The 24,833-nt window shown below is 39.5% G+C and overlaps 1 protein-coding gene across 2 annotated transcripts; it reads right to left on the reverse strand.

Moving 5' to 3' along the window:
* Positions 1-75: 75 nt before the first annotated feature.
* Positions 76-24,248, reverse strand: pdcd6 (programmed cell death 6). Of its 2 annotated transcripts, none has more exons than XM_042510256.1 (6): positions 24,024-24,248; positions 18,267-18,328; positions 5,420-5,464; positions 3,676-3,846; positions 2,540-2,649; positions 76-1,102 (listed from the first exon to the last, which is right to left on the reverse strand). In XM_042510256.1, the coding sequence occupies exons 1-6, from the start codon at positions 24,107-24,109 to the stop codon at positions 1,004-1,006; spliced, it is 573 nt and encodes a 190-aa protein (XP_042366190.1). In that variant the 5' UTR covers positions 24,110-24,248; the 3' UTR covers positions 76-1,003. The 2 variants fall into 2 exon arrangements, with proteins under 2 accessions (XP_042366190.1, XP_042366191.1); XM_042510257.1 differs by having other exon boundaries at positions 79-1,102; positions 3,688-3,846.
* Between the last annotated feature and the right edge of the window lie 585 nt (positions 24,249-24,833).

The raw sequence follows: 24,833 nt of genomic DNA on the forward strand, positions 1-24,833 counted from the left end.
GCGAACTTACAAACAACTTTGATATGATGGCGCAACGCTTTTAAACTTCCCCAGAGAAACAAGAGCAACGCACGGGGATCCGGGTCTTATGTTGGTGCATTGCGGTGGTAGGCACTATTAAAGTACAGCAGATGGAGACATTGAGCCACTTTGCAGGTCAACTGTTTACTCTGCAATGCAACGTGAACTCCTAGAAATGATGAAATCTAACTCCACATCAGATTTTCAATTTTTTAATAAAAGATTTCTCTTTTGTGTTGTTTTCACACATTTTAAGGCATCATGCACAAAAAAATAAGCCATACTAAAAGGCATTACGCTTACCCTCTACCAAAAATTATATGTTCTAACATTTTGAAGATTTTGCCATTAAAAATAAGTTTGTACAAATATGGCATGTAAGCTGGCATGTCAGTGAATCTTGACGCAGAACATCACCTGCTTTCACTGTTTTTGTAAACATGGCTTTGAGCAAAACAGGGCTGAGGAAAAGACGATTAGAAAGGGAAAGCATGCTTCAACGTGGGGTTAAATTTCCCTGAAAAGCATGCAATGCATTTTATTTACAATGCATCATTTTTACTCTCAACAATTATTTTTTAATTGTATCAATTAAAGTTAAGACATTAAAAAGTTTGTTGACAATAACAGACAGATAGACTGACAGAGAGACAGAATGTGTCCATAATATTCCCCAACCCCAACAGACGTAGCTCAGATTTGTCCTCAAACAAAACACTACAAGATTTTTTTGAAGTATGTGAAGCACTGTAGTTGTACCTCAAGACAAATACTGTCACATGGAGGGTATTACAGCCTCAAAAACCTGGAGGTTCCTCTTTTATTGTATTCATTTTAGAAATTTGTGTGAAACAGCCCAACTAGGGCTAAATATTAGGTTTAAAAAAATCTTGTAGTGTCCACCATGGCAGACATCCGGAAGGTGCCGGTAGCTTTGGCACAGTTGTGTCCAGTTGTGCTCTTTTGTGATGATCCGTGTGCGTTATACTATATTGAAGACCATGGATAGATACTGTTCATATGAAACCTGGATCCAGCCGTCCTGGTCTGTATCGTACCGCCGGAACACGTCAGTCAACCTCTGTGCAAAGGACGGGAAAATGATACATTAAACTTTCCATTATCTTTGGGCCGAAGTCTCAAATGCAAAATAGATGTACATTTATTAGTAGAAATTAGCAGGGCTCCTACAGATAAAGGCACATTAGACTTTTTAAGACGTTTTTTAAATGCCACTTAGAATTAAATTTAAGCACGAAAAACAAACAAACAAACCAAAAAACAGGGATTATGGACATTTTTTCCCATATGTGTTTTGTAATTTAAAACATGAATTGTGTTGGCTCTGCTACCCTGAATCACCTGATGTTATCATTATATTAGAGATATATGCTCCCAATTATTTTGAGATTTTAAAATGCAACATCAGAAAAATAAAGAATTCATCGAGGCCTACATTACATGTCCAAAACATTTTTTCAAGACTTCTGAAAGACTGATTTAAGACATTTTAACACTACTTAAGACCCTATTTTTAGATTAATGAATTCAATGCCTTTTAAGACTCCAAGGATCTACAGGAAAACTGATTGGGCAAAATCAGAAACCTTTTAATCACAATTTTACAACATTATCACTATCACATTTCATACATTTACTACCACAGTAAACAGGCATTCAACACTGGGTCACTTAATGATACATGTGCTTTAATTCTTTATCCTATACTTATAAAGATGCAGTTATAGCAACACAAGGTCATTAATTCAAATCCAGGTCTGAAAAAAGTGTTAAACAAAGCAAAGTGAGTGGTTGACAGCTCGGGAGCTACTGTCAGACCTTGAGCATGGCGATTCAAAAGCTACTGTTATATTTCTACACTGGTGTACCTGAAGAGCTGCTTCAGCTTCTGCATTAGTGAAAGGTTACAGTTACGCTTGGCAGCTTCCATTACAACTCCATGTGTGTGAAATTACTAAAACGGAACAAAGAGGCTCAAGTTGAACTTCCTCGGAGGATTAATAATCTAAAAGGGAAGACTGTAATGTGTTTCTTAAATATGCATAATTAAGGCTCCCCTTTTGAATCTTATGAATACAAGAGGAGCTTAGTTGTGATGCAAGTAGTAAAACCAAAGAGCGTCCTATACTCTGTGCTGTGCTGTCACAGTCTTGGAATTTCTAACTTTCATACAATACCTTGAAAAATATCAATAGTCTATATGATTTTCAGTACTATTATATAATAAGGCTATACACATGAGAAAGATTACTTTTGTTTTCTTAGTTAGTGGCAGAGAAAAGCAGCATGACTGCCTGAAGTAAATATTAACAATAGAGAGAAAGCGCAGCTGGTAGTGGCGCATAAATACAACCGAAAATAACCATTGAAACCATTTCAAATATTGAGAATTGATAAGAATCAATGATGTAATATTTGTGACAACATAAATGTGTGGGGAGGAAGAAAAACTGAGAAATCAGGTTTTATACAGTTTGATTTAGGGTGAATCTCTTACCTGTAGTACAATACAGCACTGGATGAAGTCATCAAAGGCAACCTGTCCCTTCCTCTGACGGTCGAACTTCTCTATCAGCGTGCAGTAGAACTGATCTGAAAGACGATAGCCTGGAGACAGTAACAAAAAAGACGTTAAAAATGTGACCACAAACAGATTTGAACTTAGTGTGAAGACAAACATGTGACCTTGAAACAGCCTAAAGTTTCAGCTGTGAGAGAGAGACTCCACAGAACAGTTTCCCCAGCTTTAACTCGAACTTATTGTTGGCAACAATTCAAACAGCGTATCGATTTTCGGCTCCTCTGGCATTTACTGAACTTAAACAAAAGTCTTTAGGGATTTAGCCGTGACACTTTTAGACAGTACAAACACTGGAAATAGGATCTCAAAGTCAAACACATCATGTTGACTTTGTCTCAAATATGAATGCTTTTTCTGCAAAATGATTTTAGATTCGTCCTGTTTTATTTGCTCCTTGTTGCAGATCACAAATTGAAATTGCATGTCCATGATATCAAACCTAAAGTATTTAACAAAATACATGAGCAGAGATGATAAATTAAGGATAGAATTTCAAACTATTTCTTTAATAAACTATTTCTAGTGGCATGTTGGTCTATCCAAACTCAACAGATTATCGGCCTGGCCAGTTATTGGGGCCTATATTTGGCATTTTGCCGATTATCTGTGTCAGCGTTGTATTTTAATGATTGCTGATAAAATTAATCAAATAAAAAGTGCAAAGTGTTTACATGGGAGGAAATTTTGCTTTGTCAAACATAAGGGAGCTATTTTTATTTTTTCATTTTTTATGTAAATTTTCACTTGACTTTATTAAAAAGTTGCTGGAAACTTGCTGTTTTGATTAAACATTTGGTAAAGGCAGTCTTAATATTGACAAAAGGATTTTCATTTTTATTGTAAATGCATATTGGTTCCAAATATTGGCTATCATTATCTATTAATAATCGATATCAGCCCTGAAAAAAAAAAAACCTGTCGACCCCTAATCCCAACACACACAGAGCTACTGAAAGAACAAAATCTGACCTTTGGACCCAGAGAAAGGACCTTCCTAGAGACAGCTATGGAGCCCTCCACCACATGAATCAAACATAAATACAGAAGCATACTTTGCTGCTCACCGAATCCAGTCAGCGCCTGTTTGAGCTCGTTCTTATCGATGAAGCCGGAGTTGTCCCTGTCGTAGGTCCTGAAGATGTTCTGCCAGTCTGTGATGTACTTCCACACACCAGCGAACTCGTTGAAGTTCACACCACCTTTATTTTCTCTGTCGAACATGGCTGACGGGGAGAGGGTGGACAGTTAGAGACAGTATTCACAATCTGTTATTCACTCGAGTCTACAACAGTATGCAGTTGGGACAGATCCTGTGACATGAAAGCAGAAATGGTCTCACATATAGTTGGAAATGGCTGTCAGAGAGCAGAGAAGTGTCTCACACTTGACTAACCGCACCCTCATAAGACTGCTCGATCCCCCCACTAATACTCCACTGCTCACCCTCATGCGGTTCAATCCAATTACCTCCTAACAAAGAGAGTGTTATCACAGGATATGCCTCTTGCTGGGGGACTATTAAACAATGGCTTTACTGAGTATGGAATAGTGGGAAAAGGAGGCGATGGAATTACAGGGATTTACTCTGCAAGTCACACAACAAAAAGGGAACAAAGTACATGTGAGACCCGGGGAAAGATATTTTTAACATATTTTTGTGTAAACTTGGAGCAATAGCACAAAATGTGCCAGGAGTTTGAAAGTACGAAACAAATCCGACACATTAGTTCAAATACCAAAGACTTAAGACTGAAAATCTAGAACATTTGATTGGATATTTTGTAACCCCTAAGTTAAAAAGTGTACAGACAGGTGTGATGGACAGAGGTCTACACTGGAGGAAATGTGGTGAACAGCTGGCAGATCATTTCCACATATTCTGGGGCTGCCCAGGCTTTCTGTGGTATTTGCAGGAAGTAACACAAGCAACACAAAACATGTTTAGGGATGGAATTGACTGCTCCTTTACTACGATCGATTCAGGCAATATTGCAGCTCATCATTTGGCCCAACATAAATATCTTCTAAAGATATTATTAGCTGCCAGCAAGAAAGCTGTAACACGAAAATGGTTACAGGCCGAACCTCCAACAAAGACTGACTGGATAGATTTTGTTTCTACTATTCAAGGGATGTAAAGAATGTCTTTTTAATTAAATTTACAGACTGATACAATTACTGGCAGAGATGGATTGTGTATGTGACCTCATGAGATTATCACTGACTATTTACCAAATGAACTCACTTGTACCTCCATCAGTGCAATTGCTAGTATAAATACAAAGGCGACCAACTGTTTGTATATACTGCAGTGTTTAACTGTATTTCAGTTTTCTTCTGGAAAAAAATAAAATATAAAAAAATAAACATCTAAAATATCTTTAGGTTTATTTGTGTTGAAGTACAGTTCGACCTACAACAGTGCAGCTAAAAAGCTGCCAAACTCATCTTTAACTACACTGCAGAGTTTATAGTTTCTGCACATCACAACTGTTTTATGAGAGCAAACAGATCGATATTTGGAGTCCGAGGCAATCGGCAGCTGCCTTTTGAGACCGACTTTCTCGTTTCCTTGCTGATGCTTGCTCCTCCTCCTGATATTGATGGCTGCTGGGTTTCCACTAGAGCAGCAGTTACTGAAGCCAAAGATAAGTTTGTGTCTGCCCTCAGATTGTTCAAGTCGTAATGAAATTATCCGGTTGTCATAGAGAGGGGGGTACATAAACAACCTGCACAGACTGAGAACAACAAGCAGTTGTGTGAAAGTTGGGCACGTCACTGTCAGCAGCTACTTACATATGATGGAGCGGACGGTCACTGGGTTGAAAGGAGTCCATGTGCCTGTGAGACAGAAGAATACTAGTTAAAAACATACCACACTAGTGAGACCAGTAAGCTATTTTAGTGTATACTCTAAGAACAACAAAACTAAAAACAATCAAAATAATTTCACTTTTGGAGGCATGGGGATATAGTTAATAATGTGATGAAGCATCAGATAATCAAGGTGATAATTATGAGGAGATAAAAGCTCATGCAGTGCAATTGCAATGGACATTTGTAAATTTGCACTCAGGTTTGGAATGATATGAAAATTTCATGTCACGATTATGGCTAAAATAACTGCAGTTGACCATATAATCCTGATAATAAAAGTAAATAATAATAGAAATATGCTTAAAACTATTAAAGACTGGCACTTAAACATACTGCAATAACTTTCTGTCGTAACATTTTGTTGAACAACAAATGCTTTATTTGCTACGTCATAAATAAGAGTAAACACCATTTTGAATAAAAAATAAAAATAAAATTAATTTTTTTTAAAAAACAGGCTTTTCACTTTTCAACTTGCAGCTGTATATGATGATATGATATGCTGTATATGATGATGAGTGTTTCAATTTTGATAAAGAATATAGAATATCTTTACTGTTATTGTACAAATGAGTAAGAAATTCAATTAACATCTGTAAAAGAAATTCAAACAAACTTTTGTGTATAAGTTTTCTATAATCCAGATTCTAAGTACTGAAGGAAAGATTTTCATTTTTATTGTTAATGTGTATTGGTTCCAACTATTGGTTATCAGTCTCATTGACTACCAATAATCTGTATCGGTATCAGACCTGAAAAACCTATTTCAGTCAACCCCTACAAAGCAATATGGAGAAAATCACATATCACAATATTTTTGTAACAAATACCTCAACATCGGTCTTGTGACAACATTGTGGGGTTGACTATTTGTATTTTTACAAAATACACACAATGGGAAAGTGGGAAAGGCTATAGCTGGAGCAATCTGTTAAGTTCAAAATTAAATCACTTGACTATAATGCAGCCTTTAAAACCAGAAAAGGACACTTATGATATTACATTATCCAAAATCTAAGACAATATCTTGTCTCATACCATGATATCAATACAATATCAATATATTGCCCAGCCCTAAATGGAAGCCAATGTAAGATTGCCTAAATTAGGAATATATGACCTATCGTCCATCTGCTTCAATATCATAACTTCCTCCTGTTGACATTTTGACAGCGAAGTAGAAATGATCTAAGTGCAGACAGATGATGGACAGCGGTCATACTCAGTTCTCACAGGAGCCACCCACACTAATAATGCACTCGTGGGAGAGGAGGATAAAAGCATTCACCAAATGTCAAAATCGCATTAAGGAGGGAGTGGGTGAGATATAAATGCATTTAATGATGAGCTTGTGGGTTTCAAAAGCAGTTAAGTTTTGTGACATTTTGCATCCTTTTTCCCCTCACACCCACCAAATGGTTATTTTTCATCTTTGAGACAAACTCTTCAATCTTGTGTGAATATAGCTGTCACTTACACGGCCTGAAAAAGACTGACTGGGCTTTAGCTCAGCAGGGTGTTTATACTTTATAGCCCTCTTCACACTCTCCAGTCTCAAGACACTGAGATTTATCCGGGCATCTAAATCCTTGCTGACTCACCATCTCACTTTATTACACAGAGGACCAACAGCTCGGGACCAGAAATAAAGAGAAGTGAGTGTGGGAGGATGCACCGAAGAGACAAGACAGGGGGAACAAGTAAAAAACATAAAACAAGAGAGAAAGGAGGAGAGATAACCAGATGAGCAACAAAAGAGAAGAGACAAGAGGAGATGAGAAGGAGCGCAAAACATCTGCAGTTTAGTTTTTGTTGCAGTAACCTGAACTCTCTGCTTCTGCTGACCTAAGATTCCTCCCTGCAACTCTATCTGCAGACCCCGAAAAACAGCATCTGCAGAATTTTAGCATGGAGGCTTTTTCACACTGTGTTGCTCCTGACGGCTTGTTTTTTGATTTCCCTCCACAGTTTAGCTATGCCAGCAGTAAGCAGGTTTGCAGCGTGAGCCATAAGAGCTTAGATAAAACTCTTTGAAATTGAGCACCTCATTTAAATAAAAGTAAAGTAGAATATAGAAGTTGTTGTTGATTCCTTTTCACCTACATTTCACCTTTTAAAAAAAGCCCATTAAAGTGAAAGAAAAGGCTTTAGGACTTCAGCACCTCAAGATTTTAGGATTTTACTTCAGCGCTTAAAGAGGACACTCCTTCCTCTTCTCTGGTTTGTTTTATTGATGGGTGAGGCTGTCTGGGACTGTGGGCAGAGCAGTCCTGGGACCAGGCCTGAGGCTCATACGGAAGCTGGGGTTTGGGCCAGAATCTATAATATTATACTATCTGCTCATCTAAAGCAACAATCAGAGAGTATCATAAGCATATTGATGCAAGACCAATTTGTAGAACCAAGAGTGACTCCTGTTTGTTTTGTTTTTTGCTGCAGTGCAGTGTAATCAAAACCTCGCATCCCCTGCAAGTTGTTTTTTAGATGACATTTGTGCCATCTGATCACAGCAGGATGCATTAACAGTCAGGTCTGTAAATGGACATTTGTTGGTTTAAAACGATGCCAGACACAGCTACCCATGTTGCACTCTTGAGCCCCGATTCCCCTCTTTACAAGAGCCATAACCACTAATGACAGACACAACAATCCACATGTTTGGTCTGCTCTCTGCACACTGAAGTGCACCTGACATCGTTTCTGCCACCATTTCTAAATGGCAGAAAAAAGAGGGCTCCTTCTTATGTAACTGGTGTTACGATGTCAGGTGGTCAGTTGGTTCACAGTCTAAATTATCTTAACTATTTGATGGATTGTACAAAGCCAAGTAGCAGCCACAGGTTCAAGTCTGGCCGCGGCCCTTTGACGCATGTTGTCCCCTCCCTCTCCCTCCTTTCACACTGTCACTGTCCTCCATTAAAGGCAAAAAGCCCCACAAAAAAAACTTTTAAACATTTTTTTTTCAAACTATCTGATGGATTGCCATTAAATTTTGTACACACTTTCCCAGAGGATGAATCCTACTGACTTTGGTGATCCTCTGACTTTTCCTCTATCACTAGGTTGACATTTTTGTTTATCAGTGAAATGTCTTAATATAAAAGAAAATTTGGTATACGCATTTATCATCCCTTCATTTAATAATATCAATAAAAATAATAATAATAATACATTTTATTTGTAATGCACTATACATTTGGAAGAAATCTCAAAGTGCTAAAAGGTGCAGAAAAAACAAATAAAAACAACAAGCAAGTAGAGAAACCAGCAAGAGTCGACTTAAAAGTCATAGGTTTAGCTAAAAGGGAATGTTTGAAGTCGTTTTTTAAAACTCTCAACAGTCCGTGTTGCCCTCAGATGGTCAGGGAGGACATTCCCCAGACAAGAGGCTGCAGAACAGAAGGCCTGATCCCCCACGGTGCAGAACTTAGTCCTGGGGGGGTGGAGATGGTTGGAGTATGTAGAGCAGAGGGATCGTGTTGAATTTGATTTTCATTATTTTGTTCATCCACTGACTTTTATCTAGTTCCATCATCAGGTCTTTTTTATTGTTATGGTATTTTGGTTTCTGAACATATAACTGCAAAACACTCCCATTAGCCTCAGCTCTAATTCTTCTCAAGTGCTCGTCAGAAGATGTTAGCAAACTAAGACAGTGCATGTTAAACATTATACCTGTTTAACATCAAAATGTTAGCCTGTGTTGTTGTACTGCAATGGTTTGTTACTTATGAGCAGATGGATGCATAAACCCTGAGACTGGACATGATCACTTGCCCGTGGACCAAAGTAATCGCCCAACTTTGTGACGCCCGATTCATTAAAAGAAAAAAAGGGATTTTAATTGCACAATTTAACACCAGATTCTGTTACTGCCAGATGGACAAGAGGTACCTTTCTTGGTGACCAATTGTTACTGCCATCACAAAGATTTACCACAGTCACTGATCATATCCTCTCACATCAATTTCTTTATTATTATCATTTTAAATGAACCATTACTATTTATTTATTTTTTATAATTAGATGATTTTCTTCATGAGGTAGCTGTTACAAGGAGGAAACATTAGGAAAGCCTGGGTGAGTAAATGAGGATGGTATGTAATTGGGCTCAAACTGGCAAAAAATAAAACATATAATTTCCATCCAACATACATACATATAGAAATGATATGATGAGGTATTTAAAAAGTTAATGTACATTTATAGACATAGCCCTCCCACCGCCAAACAATGATATCATCGTCCATAATGATGTTTAACTGTGGACTCTAATGTCAGCCAGAGTTTAGGATGGCTGATTTATCCGTTGAGCTCTTCTGTGCTGAGACTTGACCATAGCCAAAATGTTAAATTTAAATTTAAATCTGGAAGATGGCCAGACTATTAGACAGACAGACACACAGAGACATCAGAAATCGTTTTGTAACGTCTGAATAAATGTCGCTCCAGCATTAGAGCCATCACAAAAATGGCCAAAGGCAGAGGATAGAAGAACAAGTTGTGACCTTTGCAGCCACACTGATCCTACCACTCACACACACACTTTTCACACCAGTAGCGAACTGTGAGGTCACCAGTGTATGCCAGACAGACTGCGGCTGCCCAGTGTGAGGTGGTCATGTTGGTTGAGATGTTTGTGTGTGTCTGTGTGTGTGAGTGTGATGGCAAACTGGGACAATACACTCTCTGTCCAGTCCGCACACTGAGCTCTCTCACTGGTGAGCCGGTGGTGAGATGGAGAGAGAGAGGAGAGGAGGAGGGGAGAGAGGGAATATAGGAGGTGAGGAGAGAGGCCGGCTGGTGGAAAAACAGAGTGAACTGACCGCGGTGTATACACATACATATAACGGCTGTGCTGGGGCTCAGCGGGGACACTTGTACATACACACCTTTCTTGAAAAAGCCTAATTATCATCATCACCTTGTATTTCTAGTGATTAAATTTATATTGAACACATTGTGTGGTATGTTCAAAAGTTCTCAAGTTCTCTCAAACTCTCAAGTTTAAAATCACCTGTTAATGTTAATTAATGTTTTGCTTCTTTCCTTCAAGAAAGGATAATTTATTAAGATTAAAAACAGTATAATTCAGACACCAAATGTATTATTTGCATTTAAAATAGTTTGGGCCCCGAAGGTGAATAATTTATTAAAATTTCCATTTAGTCAATGTCCCCAAAGTATTGCATAACAGGGGAGAATACTGTTGTAACCATTTTTTCTCCCAAATACTACAGCCTGACCAATATATCCGTCAACTGATTTTATGGGCTGATATTGGTCCATCACAAATATATCAGTATCGGCTTACATGTTATCCGATATGTATAATATGAAAAGTTTATTTTTATGGATCATAATGCAGAAAAAGATGCTTAGAGTAATTTAGAATTATCACATTCCCAATGAGGTTTACTGTTTCAGTGCAGCTGTGTCATTTTTGACAATAATATTTATTGTTAAACTCTGAAATATCCTGCCTCCATTACATATCTTTGTGACAGCTGTTTGATTACCATATCTGAGGGATAACTGAATTGCATATATGTATAGTATCAGTCAATATATCAATATCAGCATTTTTTTCCCCATCAGCCCCCAAAAATTCAATATCAGTAGGGCTCTACCAATTGCCCTTTGATTTTCAAGTAGTTTTCCAGTGCAGGAAAGCGCAAGAGACCCTCAGTCATTATTGAACCAAAACAGTGCAATTTGGCTCTGACTTTTTGGGGAATCTGTTTTCCTCGGGCCCTCTGCAGTCTACTCAGCGGCTGGAGTGAATGCATTTAAACTGTGATTTATCGGTCCATTGTATGCTCAGCTGATATTTCCTGATCTGAGACACAATAGTCCTAACCTGAGACTGACCCTGTATTTCTATTGTGAAGTCTGAACAACAGATTTTGTTGTAGGCATTATCGTGCTTTTGACACTGAAACAGGAACCTGCTCCTACTTAAATCTGCATACATTTTAATGCTAAGCTTCCATTTTTTGTTTTGTTTCTTTGTTTGTTTTTACCAATAAATGATTTCTTCTATTCTTATTTAACAGTTGCTCAGAGGGATCTTTGTCTCCTTCTGCCTAATCAATTGTCAGTAAGGCGGAGTATGATTTACAAAATTACGATACCAGTAGGCCTACTCTTAAATTAACACAGATAACAACTATGTACGTCATTTAATACCCATAATATGAATGGAGGGGGGTGTAGTAAAGCCATATTTTCATCTTGGCACACTGAACTGCTACCTTTTTCAAATACACCACGACCTGCTTCATCACACCACAGAGTCTGCAGGTTGTAGCTGCTGTGGGAGTGTGAGCTCTGTCCCGGGAACAATTGTGAGCTGATTTTTAGCATCACACAGCTAATGTTAACTAATAATTTAATGAAAGAGTCGAGCCGTTTCAGTGTCAGTATGGGTTTTCTGGGACTGTTTAATGGCTCTGTGTTGGATGTTAGCTGCTGGTGCTGTGTAAACATGTACTAACCAGGCAGGCACTGACCTGACTGCTCACCACAGGAGAGCAGCTAAGGAGATGGCAGCAACAGCAAGTTTGCTGATCCAACAGGGAGGTGGGACGGCACGAGGCCACTGTCCCAGCACAAAAAGATCAAACGCAGGTTTTGTTTGACCGATGGTACTTTGACACTACTTGGTACTAGGGTATTTCAGTTGATACCGTATAGGTATCAAGTTTCCGATATCTAGACTTAGTTGTCAGGCTGGCTGAACCACTGTCCAGCTTTTTGTTTTCCATGTTCAAAACAAACTGTCATACAAAATAACATCTATTTGTAAAAGGGAGTTTCTACAACCCCTGGGTTCCCACATATTTATTTATTCATTTATTTATTTTTGGTTGATTTTATATTTTTAGTTCATTAGGTGCGCTATTGGAATATATTTCTGTTTGGTTATTGACTGCACCACACTCTCAGAGCGCAGAGGTACTCTGGGCACAGACGGAGCAGCAACTACTACCACACATTGATTCTGAGTGAAACCCTGTAACCCAAAAGCATGAAAGACCATTCAGACATATAAAGTAGTCCTCTCAGACATCTGACTTTAGCAAATTAAGCTTTCTTGGCAGGCAATTCTTAACAAACACCAGGACTCAGTCAAATCATTGCTCATGTATCATGAAACAAAAATAGTCAATGGCCAATGAGTCAGTGCGGAAGTCATTGTCAGTTTGTTTTTCTGCCAGACAATAGTCATGATGCGAGACGCAGACCAGCAGGCTGGGCTCAAGGACTCTCATTCATTAACAGCCCTGGTGCCTCAGACCATTAGCTCATAATTACAGGGTGTTACACATTCAGTGACGGCATGAAGCATCACATCCACTATTCAGCTATGACAGATATGGCTACACAGGTCTGAAGATTGGTAACAAGGAAAACATTTGAAAAAGCTCAACACTGGCAAACAAAAATAAATGGTTACTGCCATCTAACTTTGCTCCAGTGTAACCGAGTTTTACAAAATGCTACAAATATAGTAGTATAAAGGCAAGAGTTGCTGAACGAGCTCCTTGAGTCCTGCCATTCAGCCAACTCTGCAATCTGCACAGCAGGCCCGTGCTCTCCCAACGAATCAGCAATTTTAGTGGCTATTACTGCTCCTACACACTTAAATAAATAACTTGAGGAGGAGTATAAATCTGTGCGCGCGGGAGAGTGAAGGAGCATGACGGCAAGTTGGTATGATGTCGACTCACTGCTGAGCAAAGTGAGGCCAAATTTGTATTTATAGCAAATGGCACAGCTACAAGGCATACACACAACACAGACACGCACACTTTGGCAGCACACAGCCAATCGGTGTCTCATCGGGGATGATACTGTCACACCCAGGACTGATAGAGGGATGGAGAGACTGAAGAGAGGAGGGAGGGGGGATGGAGGAAAAGAGTAGAAAAATGGGACTAAGTAAAGGAGAGAAAGAGAGAAAGTGAGAGAGAGAAAGAGAGGACAAACAGACAGAGGACACAGCAGGCAATGAGACAATGCCATATCCTCCTGAGGAATGTAGGGAGACGAAATAAGAGAGGAGAGGAGAGAGAGAAAGAGAGAAAGAGAGGAGAGGAGAGGAGAGAGAGAGAGAGAGAGGAGGAAACAGAGGAGAGGACACAGTCAGGTCATTTTCGGTAATGAGTAACAATCCCATCATCGGGCGGAAGGCGGGGTACACCCTGGACAGTTCGCCAGAATCGCAGGGCCGACACATAAATAAGAGAGGAGAGGCAATTTAGAGACCTGAGCTGCATGTCTTTGGACTGTGGGAGGAGAGCCGGAGAGAGAGAACCCAGGAGAACAGGAGAGGGCCCCCGGACTATATCTAGTCTCACGTTTAATTTTGTTAGTTTCTAATAAATACAAGAAAAGGAACTCTTCTCTGTAGAGAAAATATAAGAGGAATTTAAAGTACTAGTGTGGGTAAGCCGGTACGCAGGGTTGTAACAGCATGAGATTTTCAAGGTACGATAACAGTCTCAGAAAATATTGTGGTTTCACCGTATCAAGGTATAACAAAGTTATTATTATTATCAGTCAGAATGACCCTAAAAGGAATGAAAACAGAAAATTTAATTTTGGTTAAAGAAATGTTTTATCACTAATTAAGATTTGAAAAAAGAAATTGATGGAAGTATGTGAAAAAAGTCTCTCTTAAAAAAATAAAATACAGGTGAGATTTTCCATCCAGTTACATTTTTTTTCAATATTGTAGATAAGTAAATGTAGAAGGTATGATAATCGTCAACTTTCATATCACAGTATACCTTAAAAACGATATATGGCTGCAACCCTATAAGGCTTGGATATTGCAACCGACTGAGACTTGTCCTGTGTGCCAAGCATGTAGGAGAACTACGTACAGCGGCCCACGTGAAAACATGAATAGCCCTAAATAGAGACAGTGTCTGGTTTGTCCTATCTGGGCTACTGTATGAACAACATGGTTGACTCTGTGGAACAGGACCTGCTCTGTATAAAGATTTTAACAGCTCATAAGTTACGGAAAAAAAAAGATTCTTGTTTTCAGATGATTATACACGAAAGAAAACGTACTTCTTTTATTATATTATTTTTCTGCCTAAATCTTAAAAACTGGACATTTACGAGAATGTTGCTGCATGCGGCCCACTATCATGCTTATAATGCAGTTTGTAACATTGTTAAAAAGGGACATCGTCTTTACAGCAAGCAAAGATCCTCAGAAGCATCAAACCACTATAAAAGAGAATCGGGTTAAAAGCAATTGAAAATATCCCACCATCCCTGTTGGCAGATTATTTTTTTTTTACTTTGAGAAGAAAAAAAAACTCAGCAAAAGATTAGAGGAACTATTAAAATGCAGGACAGGAACATGGAGAGGGAGGCTGATAGTTTTCACAAGTGCAAAAAAGGCAGGTATTGAAGGCAGAGAACTGAAGGGGGAGATAAGAAGAGGTGTAGAAACAGCAGAGGATGGAGGAGTGTGTAAACTCCTGCCTCACTACCTAGCCTCAAGGGCCTTGATACTCTCTGCTCTCTGTCTCCCTGAGGGAGGAGGGGGAAAAAGGGGAGAGGAGAACAGAAGAGGTGGATGATAAAGGCAGAGGTCTAGCGGGAAAACACAGGCATGGCAGACAAAGCTCAGATGATGGTGTGCTGTAAATATAAGCAGTATTTGCAGTGTCAGACAGACAGTGGCTGAGTTTTAGGCTTTAGCCAGCAAACTGTGGGACAGGATGTAGTGCTGTGTGTGTTCAGCTTCACTGGCTCTGTTTCATATCACGGTGAGCCTAATGAACTGGATGGGACTGGACCGGGAAACCTGCCGTTCACAACACGCACATGCGCAGCAAGGTGCACAAGTACACACAACACTGGAAAGAAAACACACGTACATGCCAAGTCTGTAAAAACAAGAAGGCTATTCGCTGACCCCTAACATGAATGCAGACAAAATGACGCTCACGCATACTTTAGATAAACACATGTTCATGCATGCATGCACAAACACACACTCACAGTCTAATCAGTATGCTGAGCCATAGCCACTGTGCAGCTTGATAACAGCTTCTTTCACTGCTGCTGCTGCTGCTGCTGCTTCTACACTTGTTTTTTTTTTTTTCTTCCTCTGAAGTGCCCAGAAAAATGGGTTTCAGAGGAGAGTAATCTGTTCAAAAGTCTTTGAAAAGCTGCCTGAGCCATTCAACCATAAACTTGACGGGGGACACATTATATTTTAATGAGAAGACAAACATCAACCTGTGCTACAATTTCTCCTGTGCACCGAAATATGCGTCTCATTAATCATAGCCATATTTCAACCCAGCTGTCTCGATGTGATGAAGGTCAAGAGGTGACGCTGGCACAGTGTTGTTGTGTGTGTGGGCACGAAAAAACAGATATTTCACCAGCCGCTTTCTCTTCTCAGTCCACACAAGTGTAAAACTGACTTCCCTTGCCAGGATTTGAGCAGAGAGGACGACCTGTATCATTTATTCAACACCACTCCCCGAACAGCCTTGCAGAATCACAAGTATACTTTTTTTTATTTAGAAGGTCCCTGAGCTGAACTTTTAATCCGCTGAATCCTCCTCCTCCCGAGCTACACAGGACCAGGAGCGATGGCACTTCCATCACTAGCAGCTGTTATTCTCAGGCTCTGTCCTTTTCATGCTCATTATTCCCTCAAAGTCTTCAATCTCTCTCAGATGAATCCCAGTCTTCAGCACAAAAAAACTCCTCGCTGGATTACCAGATTTCTTTAAATTGACTGTTCCCTATCCCCTGCCTGTTCTCACAAAGAATATACTCAGTTTAAAATGAAAACGGGGGATGAAAGTAGAGTTGAAGCTGACATGTGACGGGGAAGTATAGGAGATCTTTACAGACTACAAATTCGGATTCTCATTTAGTAAAATTCAAAAGAAAAAATCTTGTAATAATGGAAATGTTTATTTAATTCCCCAATAAACACAAAGTTGTAAAAACATTAACAGGGGCAAACTTAGTTAAAATGGTTTTCCATTTTTTAAAAGACAACAAGTGATCTAAGGTGAGGACTTCCCATACTTCAAATGATCTGTATGGCTAAAATTAAAAAAAATCAAACACTTTTTTTTCCTTTTATTGAACTCTACTTTGTCCCTCTGATTTCAATTCATTTTTATTTGTTCTGCTTATATTAATGCACATCAATCATATTTACAAATTAAAAAAAAACTAATACACATTCTATGACTAAAACCCTGCTAGTGTGTCCCTGATGCTACAGGCAGGCTCTACAGTGCAAGCAATATGCTCCATATGCAAGTGAAAATCACGCGTGTGTGAATGTGAATTAATTTCTTTGGTGTACCATTCCCTGACTCTGCTTTCATATGCGGAGGCTGGCAAAATACACAGATTTGCGAGGCTCGGATGCTACCAACAGCATACAAAACATTCAGGCAGCAGCTTTTGTAGCCGATGTAAACAAACGTCTCTTGAGCTAATTAACGTTAATTCTGTGAGTGACTTGATGGCAGGCCAAAATTCAACTTGGCACGCTGGTTTCTGTCATCAGCCAAAGATTGTTTGTGAAGGAAGAACCTTCACTCTGTAACAACACTGTGCAATCAAAGTGGACTCAGTGTTCTTCTTCTGTATTTGGATCAAGTAGTTCGTGAAAACTATGGTGTCAGATTTAGTAGGTACAGCTTTCATGTCTGATACTTAATCAACATTCAAGTAAATATAAGTATTGGATCAAGCTCAATATAACAAATATTAAAAGACAAGCTATGAAATAACAAAGTTAAGAAAAAAATTAAAAGTCATGAAAGTTTGGACTCATGCAATGGCACTTTAGGTGTCTTGTAAACCTATGAGATTTGGGCACTTTTAGGCACAATAAAGCAAATCCAACAAAAATCAATCATATAGTTTCTCCAGTAAGGGTCAAAATTTGTTCTGATCCCTCCCTTTTGACACTTCTTGTCAAAGTGAGACACCGCTCAGACTGCTGTTTAATACAGTCAAATGACGCGATAATAATATTATTTGTGATAAATTAAAATTCAAATGTGGTCAATTCTTCCTTTCAGATGCTTTAAGTATACTGCTAAAATACAACAAACTACTCATTGAATTTAAAAAAATAAAGGAAATAAATTCATTCTTTTATTCAGCTGATTGCACACTGAACTGAACACAAAGGCAAGTACAGTAGTGATATTCTCTTTTGACTACCTAAAAAAACTCCTAACTGCCATATTGCAGTCTTTTGCAATGTGCTGATGTTGACAGCGCAATGACGATTTAAAAAAAAAGAATATATTGTGCATCCCTATAGTCCACACAACAAACGCTTTCAACCAGCAGCCGTTACAGTGCGGAGTCGGCTGTCATCACAGGGACACTGAGGCACACTGAAGTGTTTTCTTTGAAGCTGCACTGATAAACTTTTCCCCTGCTTCTCTTTTGTCCTGGGACAAAAATAAAACTCCATTCATTTTTATTCAGTATACCTGCCACTCTGGGATAAAAATAAGATCACAATCCATTTTCTCCTTGGCAGCTGCTTAAATCAAACAGTGGCAGAGAGCAATGGTGTGTAACAAAGAGATGGGAGGGAGACGGAGGGATTAAAAACAGAGAAGAGGTAATAAAACAGAGGAGAAGACAGAGGACAGAAGAAGGAATGATGGTCCAAAATAAGGAGATATCAAGAGAAGGAAACAAATAGGGAGTGGCAGAACAGTCAGACTCTGATACATACCATTCGATAAAGCCTGCTGAAGCTCCGAGTCTGATATCACTCCACTCCGGTCCTTGTCAACCCTGGGGACGAAAACACAGATTAGATACCGCCTGCATTAACCACTTCAAACACCCACCCACTCAAACACACAATAGCAGCGGGTATCAACACTCGCCAGCTGAAAGTTTATCCTCCTGAGCGCGTGTTAGTATTTCAACAGTCCACTGAGAATGAATGGAGTTTTATGATCGGGACACACAAGGCAGCTTGTACGCTTGTAGCTCCCCTGAGACCAGCCAGACAAGCTGTGTGTGTGTGTGTGTGTGTGTGTGTGTGTGTGTGTGTGTGTGTAAATGTGTGTGTGTGTTGATCCAGAGACAGCGAAAGGTGAAACTGAATGTTGGCAACTGCACACGCAGCTTGTAGTGCTACCAGCATGCAGCATCAGCTTGCAAGAATCTCAGACAGTGTAGCATATTTTTAAAGAGAGAAAGCAAAACTAAAAACCGCCTCGTGCTTTAGAGAAGCTCCAGCACATTTTAAAAGAGCTTACTGAGGCGTGCTGTGGATTACTGGTTAAGACCATATAATGTCCCCTGTTAGATTCTGGCCAGGGATCTTTTGTTGCTTCTTATAACCCTCTCCCTCTCGTTCCCTCTTTTTGCATTTCCTGCATGTATCTTTACTATCACATGAAGACAAAATGCCTCAAGAATTTGCAGCTTCTAAAGGCTCAAAATGAGAATTAATTCACTAGAATTTAGCATGACAAGGTAATCTTTAATATTTTGATTTCTTTCTATCTCTCCAGGACCTGGGGCTTACATCTTAGATAACTGGCCAGTAAATCAGCTAGTCGACTGATTCATTCAATGTTTGTTGTTAAGGAGGTTTGTACCGGGAGCCGGATTCTCCGCAGAGGTCTTTTCTTCTCCAAAACAAATGGACAAATTGGAATTTAAATCAGTAAAAGCACTGAATAAAGCCGTTTCACATTAAAAATCAGTGCTTTTATGACGCTGTTCAGCTCATCACTGTGGTGTTGCTTATTACGGTGCCCGACATGAAAACACTAACGGCCCTATTTGGAACCCGTGTTTGTTTTGTCCATTTTGGGCTACTGTAGAAGCACAGCAAAACAACATGGCGGACTCCAAGGACGAGGACCCGCTCCCTGTGTAGACAAAAACAGCTCATTCAAAGGTAACAAAACTTTTTTTTCCAGGTGATAACACACTGTACTACACTATGACCCTAAATCCTACACACTGGAACTCTAAAGGTAATACTGAAAAGAGTTAAAGTGTAAACCTTTTCCAGGGAAATACTGAGGACATCAGAGAAAGAGAGTAAAGCCACACACTTAGGCTAAGTGTCTAAAGTTAGGTCATAGCAAGAAATTAATAGGTTGTCAGGTTAATAAGGGTAAACCAATATTGTTTTTTCAGGGCCAATACTGATACTGATTATCAGTAGTTAATGAGACTGATAACTGGTATTTGGAACTGATATGCATTTACAATTAAAAAGAAAATCTTTCTGTCAATATTTAGCATTTGGAATATAACAAACTCCAGCACAAAACTTAGTTTAAATGCCTTTAGCAAATGTTTAATCAAAACTAAAACTTTTAACATCATATACAGTAAGTTCCCAGCTACCTTTTTTACAAACTCAAGTGAAAAAAAGGATAATTAAATAAAATTGTTCCCTGAGATTTAACGATCATTAAAATAAAATGCAAGTAAAGGTAATCAACAATAAAGGTAATAAACCAAATATCAGCCCCAATAAACGACCAGGCCGATAATCTGTCGACCCTGTTAATATGGGAAAAATACAGAGTGAGTGGATATGTCTATCTTGACTACATTTTTTCAAAAGGATCATTTAACACGCATAATAACAGCTTGAATAAAAGCCAATAAACTTGTGTAGTTCAGTGTGTGATGAGATGGTTTTATAACTTTCAATAGCTTTTCATGAGTTCTGTATCTTCTTGTGTTAGATCAGAGTCTTAGTAGAGCTTAGAAATACTTTCTGGATATGTCATCATCCCGTGACCAACATCCAGCAGTTCTAGGTCAAGGGGAAAAAAAGCATACCAATAACAACTCACTCGTGGTCAAGATCCGTAATCTAGTTTTCAGAAACTAGATCTCAAAAGAACTGCATTACTTCTGCACTGACTTTTTAACCATCTCTCTAAACACAGGGCAGCTGATAACGTAGCTCTGAAACTCAAGCCAAGAGTCTTTCTCTGAGACGCAGAGACATAAAAACATTAACAGGCTGGACTATGACACAAATAACGGGCCTCGCAGTTTTGAAATGCAGCAGTTAAACATTCAGTGACTCAGTTGTTCCTTAGCAACCTGCTTGGCCCCGACCTGTCGACACAGAGCACACTCATCAAACATAAGCTGAATACCAGCAGAGAAAAAGAGGGAGGGAAGGAGACGGGGAACCCCCCACAGAAAAAAACCTCAAGCCCGGCCCAGTGCTGACTTTGTGGGCTGGGTTTCCACTCCCAGCTGTGACGTGTTGTGTGCGGTCACATCTCCATGTCTGCAGCCTTCATGGCTGTCTGTGCACTGATCAGCTATAAGTCTGTGCGTTCTCCTCGCTTTACCTCCCCCCACCTAAAGAAAGAAAAACAAACCCGACAGCTTTCCTTGGGGAGAAAAACAGCTCTCAGCACGCCTCCATAAATGAGAGCTTTGTCCCTGATGGTGAGGAGTGGTTGGGTCGGGGCAGGCAGTGGGGGTACCCAGCCTTTACCAAACACTGATAGATTAACTCAAAGACGTATGTGTGTACAGAATGAGCTCTCGCCTCTTCTCTTCTTACCAGCTCACTCACTCAGCCTTAGGTTAAGTTACCTCTCCAAACTTTCACGTAAAGGGAGCTGAAAAAGTGAAAGCATCATTAAAACTCAGTCTCGCCTGCAGCGCAGACAGTAAACCATCTGGCGTGTCCATCTTCACACCGTCAAATACAGAAATTGTAGGTAAAGCAGCGGGACGACATAAAACACCACGGCTCAGTGGGCTGTTCTGCTCAGAGTTTCCCATGTTTCACTGTTTCCTATTGAGCAATCGGGTTGGAATATGGCTCGGGGAATAAAGCTCGCCCTACTTTTCCACATAAACGATGTCATTGTGGCTCCAATAATGGAAAACACTTCCAAACTAAAGCTGCGTTCACAGAAGCTTCCAAGGAAATCCTGGTGTCCAACGGTCAGTTTCCATTGCTACTTTGGGTAACTTTTTAAAAAAAATCTATGATATAAGTTGTGGATCAAATAATGGGTCTGTTTCAGGTTAGACTGTCCACATGTTTCAGTGATCACTACTGCATGTAAAAACTCCTGTTCATTTATTCTAGATCAGTGGGTCCCAACTCGTCCACTCACAGGGGCCAGATTTCTCCTTAGTCATTAGTTCAAGGTTCAAACATATTCAATTTTATTTCAAAAAATGTAAACAACACATGGGCTCAGAACACAATAAAATAAAACCTTATGAAAGTATAAAGTAAAATTATTTGAAATTTAGAAAAATAAATAGGACTGCAACCAAAAAAGTGCTTATTATTGCTTTAAGATCAGCGATGCTGTAAGGCACAGCATGTTAACAGGCCAAAAATACCAACAATAGGGTAATAAAACAGTCGCTGTAAAAACAGGTTGGCTTAATAAATTAGGCCCTGTAGGTCTGTACTTCAAAATATTGTGTGTTTTTTTACAAACCTGACACACTCACAAACACTTGCGTCACATTCAGAATGGACCCACGACCCACTTTTGGACCACAACACACTAGTTGGGAACCATTATTCTAGATGAACCAAATGCCCTTCCTACAAGTTCTAATGTGTTTAAAATACGTTTAAATTTGTTCCTAAATGATCAGTAGAAGCAGACAGTCAGTGTTGTTTTACTCCCATAGCAACACATCTTGACTCGTGAAGGGCTGGGTTCAAACATTTTTGTCATACCAACGTCATTGAAACTTTCAAGCAAGAGGGACTGAGTGGCATCCTCATGTTTCACCCAGTGTCAGGTTTTAGATTTTATATGGGCCATATTTATAAAAAAAAAATAATAATGTAGAGGCAGACTACAGTGCAAATGCAGTCTTCTTCCACCATTCACTGCGTAAAAACCCCTTTCTGAATGAATGACTCAATTTCTTCTCCTGTCATTACACATTCAGGATTAGAGAACGAGAGTTAGAAGGTGTGACTTAACCTGAATGGCTACCCAAACACTGTGTAACAGTGAAACGGTGAGTCATACATTGCCATTGGAAAGTGTGTGTGTGACACTGAGATTGAGATGCCTCCCACTTCAACTATGCTCTATTGACTCTGATCACATGACTGAGGGAATTCCAGCACGGCTCTGACAGATATTTACCAGGAGGCAGCAGATGAGGCAGCATAATGATCATGTGACGGATGACTGTGTTCATGAAAGTCATATTGTTGTGTTAGCATGACGTGTAATGATGTGTTATGATGTGCACACAGTCATGATAGTCATGAGAAGTGCTGTTGATGTGTAAAAGCTATAGCAAAAGATGTGTATGAGACAAATGGTGTACTTCCAACCTGAAAAGGATTTGCGCCATACATTAATAATTCGTTAAGGGTGCCTTGCAATGCGCGCAGCATCTCAATGTTGTGAGAAAGCAAAGCAGCAGGAAAAAATCCTCTGCAGTATTACATAACTCTATAGCTTACTATTACCAGGGGCCATAGCATATCATGCTTTTCCTTCCTTGCTTACTATGTGACCTTCTAAGCTGCTGACACACTTTTGACTCTGTGGTGAAATTGATGACTATCAGTGGTTGAAAAGCGCCACTGATACTGGCATCAGCTCAAGAACAAATAACACACTCCATGGTTATTGTGTTGGACAGAGCCTTCCAATGTATTCAAGTCAGCCCCCCCATAAATAGATTCACACTGCGTCATATAGACTCACAACTGTCAGAATTTTTTAGGAAACCCCATCTTGAGAGGATTTTTCACTGGTGCGGATATGGTGCAGACACAGGCAGCTGAAAGATTCATTCATGAATTATTCTCTCGTGTCTCCATCTGTAAATGGATCATTTTAAAATTGGACTGTCTCTCTTTTGCTGGAATAACCCAGAACACAAAGCCTTCAAGGACTCCTGGAGGTCCTTGGACCCCAGTTTGTAAACTCTCGTTGCTGCAGGGTTGGAAATTAGCAACAGCCAACAGCCAAATACTGGTAAAATATGCAAGTGGCTGCTTAAATTGCTTCACTCACCAGCCACAAAAACAACAGTAATCTGCTCAGAGGTTGGTAGATCTTGGAGTCCACCAGCCACAGTTGCAAGTGGCCAAAAAGATTAATTTCCAACTCTGCATTGCTGTAGGAGACAGTTCACAGATTCATTTCGTGACATTTAACGCCAATGATAAAGCTCTGTGACACTGACACACAAGCTGAGTGACGTGAATTGCTATGGGCTATGTGTCTGTGCAGTTGTATTTCCAGGAAGCTTTACAACTGAAAGGTAACCTTAGTAAGACCTGACAAAATGTCACTGCGGAGCACTACTCTGAGATAAAAAATAGTTCATTAGAGTAAAGACAAAACAAGCTGTGAATGAAATACTTCGTGTCACCACCACCCGGCCCCACTCTCGTTCTCCTCGCGCTACAAATGACAGCAGTTTTCACTGCGGAGCGGAGCGGAGCGGCAGCAGCTAAACAAGCCGCCTTCCCCGCACTCACCTCTGGAAGATATTCCACAGAAAGCCCTGGTCCGGAGGCGCGTTGATGTGCGGAGGAGCTCTGTACGGACTGTTGTGATACGCCATTTTAAAGGGAATGCTCTGACAAAAAAACTGAGCAAGTAAAGACCGACCGACTGTGTTTCCTCCCGCTGTAGTTTCTTCACTAAGCTGATTCAATCAGACTCCACCACCACCCCGACGTTCACGTTACTGCCTGCCTGCCTGCCTCGCGCACAGAGGCGTGGCCAATCATTCACCACTTCCCATAAGGAGGGTGACGTCACGTTTTCCTCTCCTTTCAAAAGAGCAAAAATAGAAACCGTAATATAAAGTAAATACCACAAAATTGTGAAGAAATTGTGCACATTCTTTGTTATTTAATATTTAATAGACATTGACTGTTACATTTCAGTTGAGAACGTCTTTGACTACATGCACTCACAAAAATCAAGTATTTTCATTTTATAAATTTTAACTTAAAAGGACTTCAAACCTGAAAATCTAGGTGCTATTAAAAAAAAAAAAAAAAAAAAAAAAGCCCCACAATTCCAGACAATAAGTGAAATATTTGAGTTCAAGACATCCCAAATTAATGGAAATCAAGCATTTTTACTGTATCAAAGTTTGTTAAACTTTAAAATCACTTATTGTTTTACTGGTCGTAATATTCAGGATACCAAAACTGAAGCTAAACATTAGAAGATCTAAAGATTTTTTCTTCACCCGGAAGTAAGAAAACCACATTTTAAAATAGTTAACAAATTATGTCACTGAAATGAAGTCCCTCATCACAAGTGTAAAGACACAG

This window comes from Plectropomus leopardus, chromosome 21, assembly GCF_008729295.1.
Source record: "Plectropomus leopardus isolate mb chromosome 21, YSFRI_Pleo_2.0, whole genome shotgun sequence".
Lineage (NCBI taxonomy): Eukaryota > Metazoa > Chordata > Actinopteri > Perciformes > Serranidae > Plectropomus > Plectropomus leopardus.

Coding starts and splice junctions, on each gene's coding strand:
- pdcd6 (XM_042510256.1), bottom strand. CDS start 24,109: ATGGCGTATCACAACAGTCCGTACAGAGCTCCTCCGCACATCAACGCG. Junction 18,329..24,023: donor CTGTGGAATATCTTCCAGAG/GTGAGTGCGGGG, acceptor TTTCGTCCCCAG/GGTTGACAAGGACCGGAGTG. Junction 2,650..3,675: donor TGGATTCGGTGAGCAGCAAA/GTATGCTTCTGT, acceptor TACTGTCTCCAG/GCTATCGTCTTTCAGATCAG.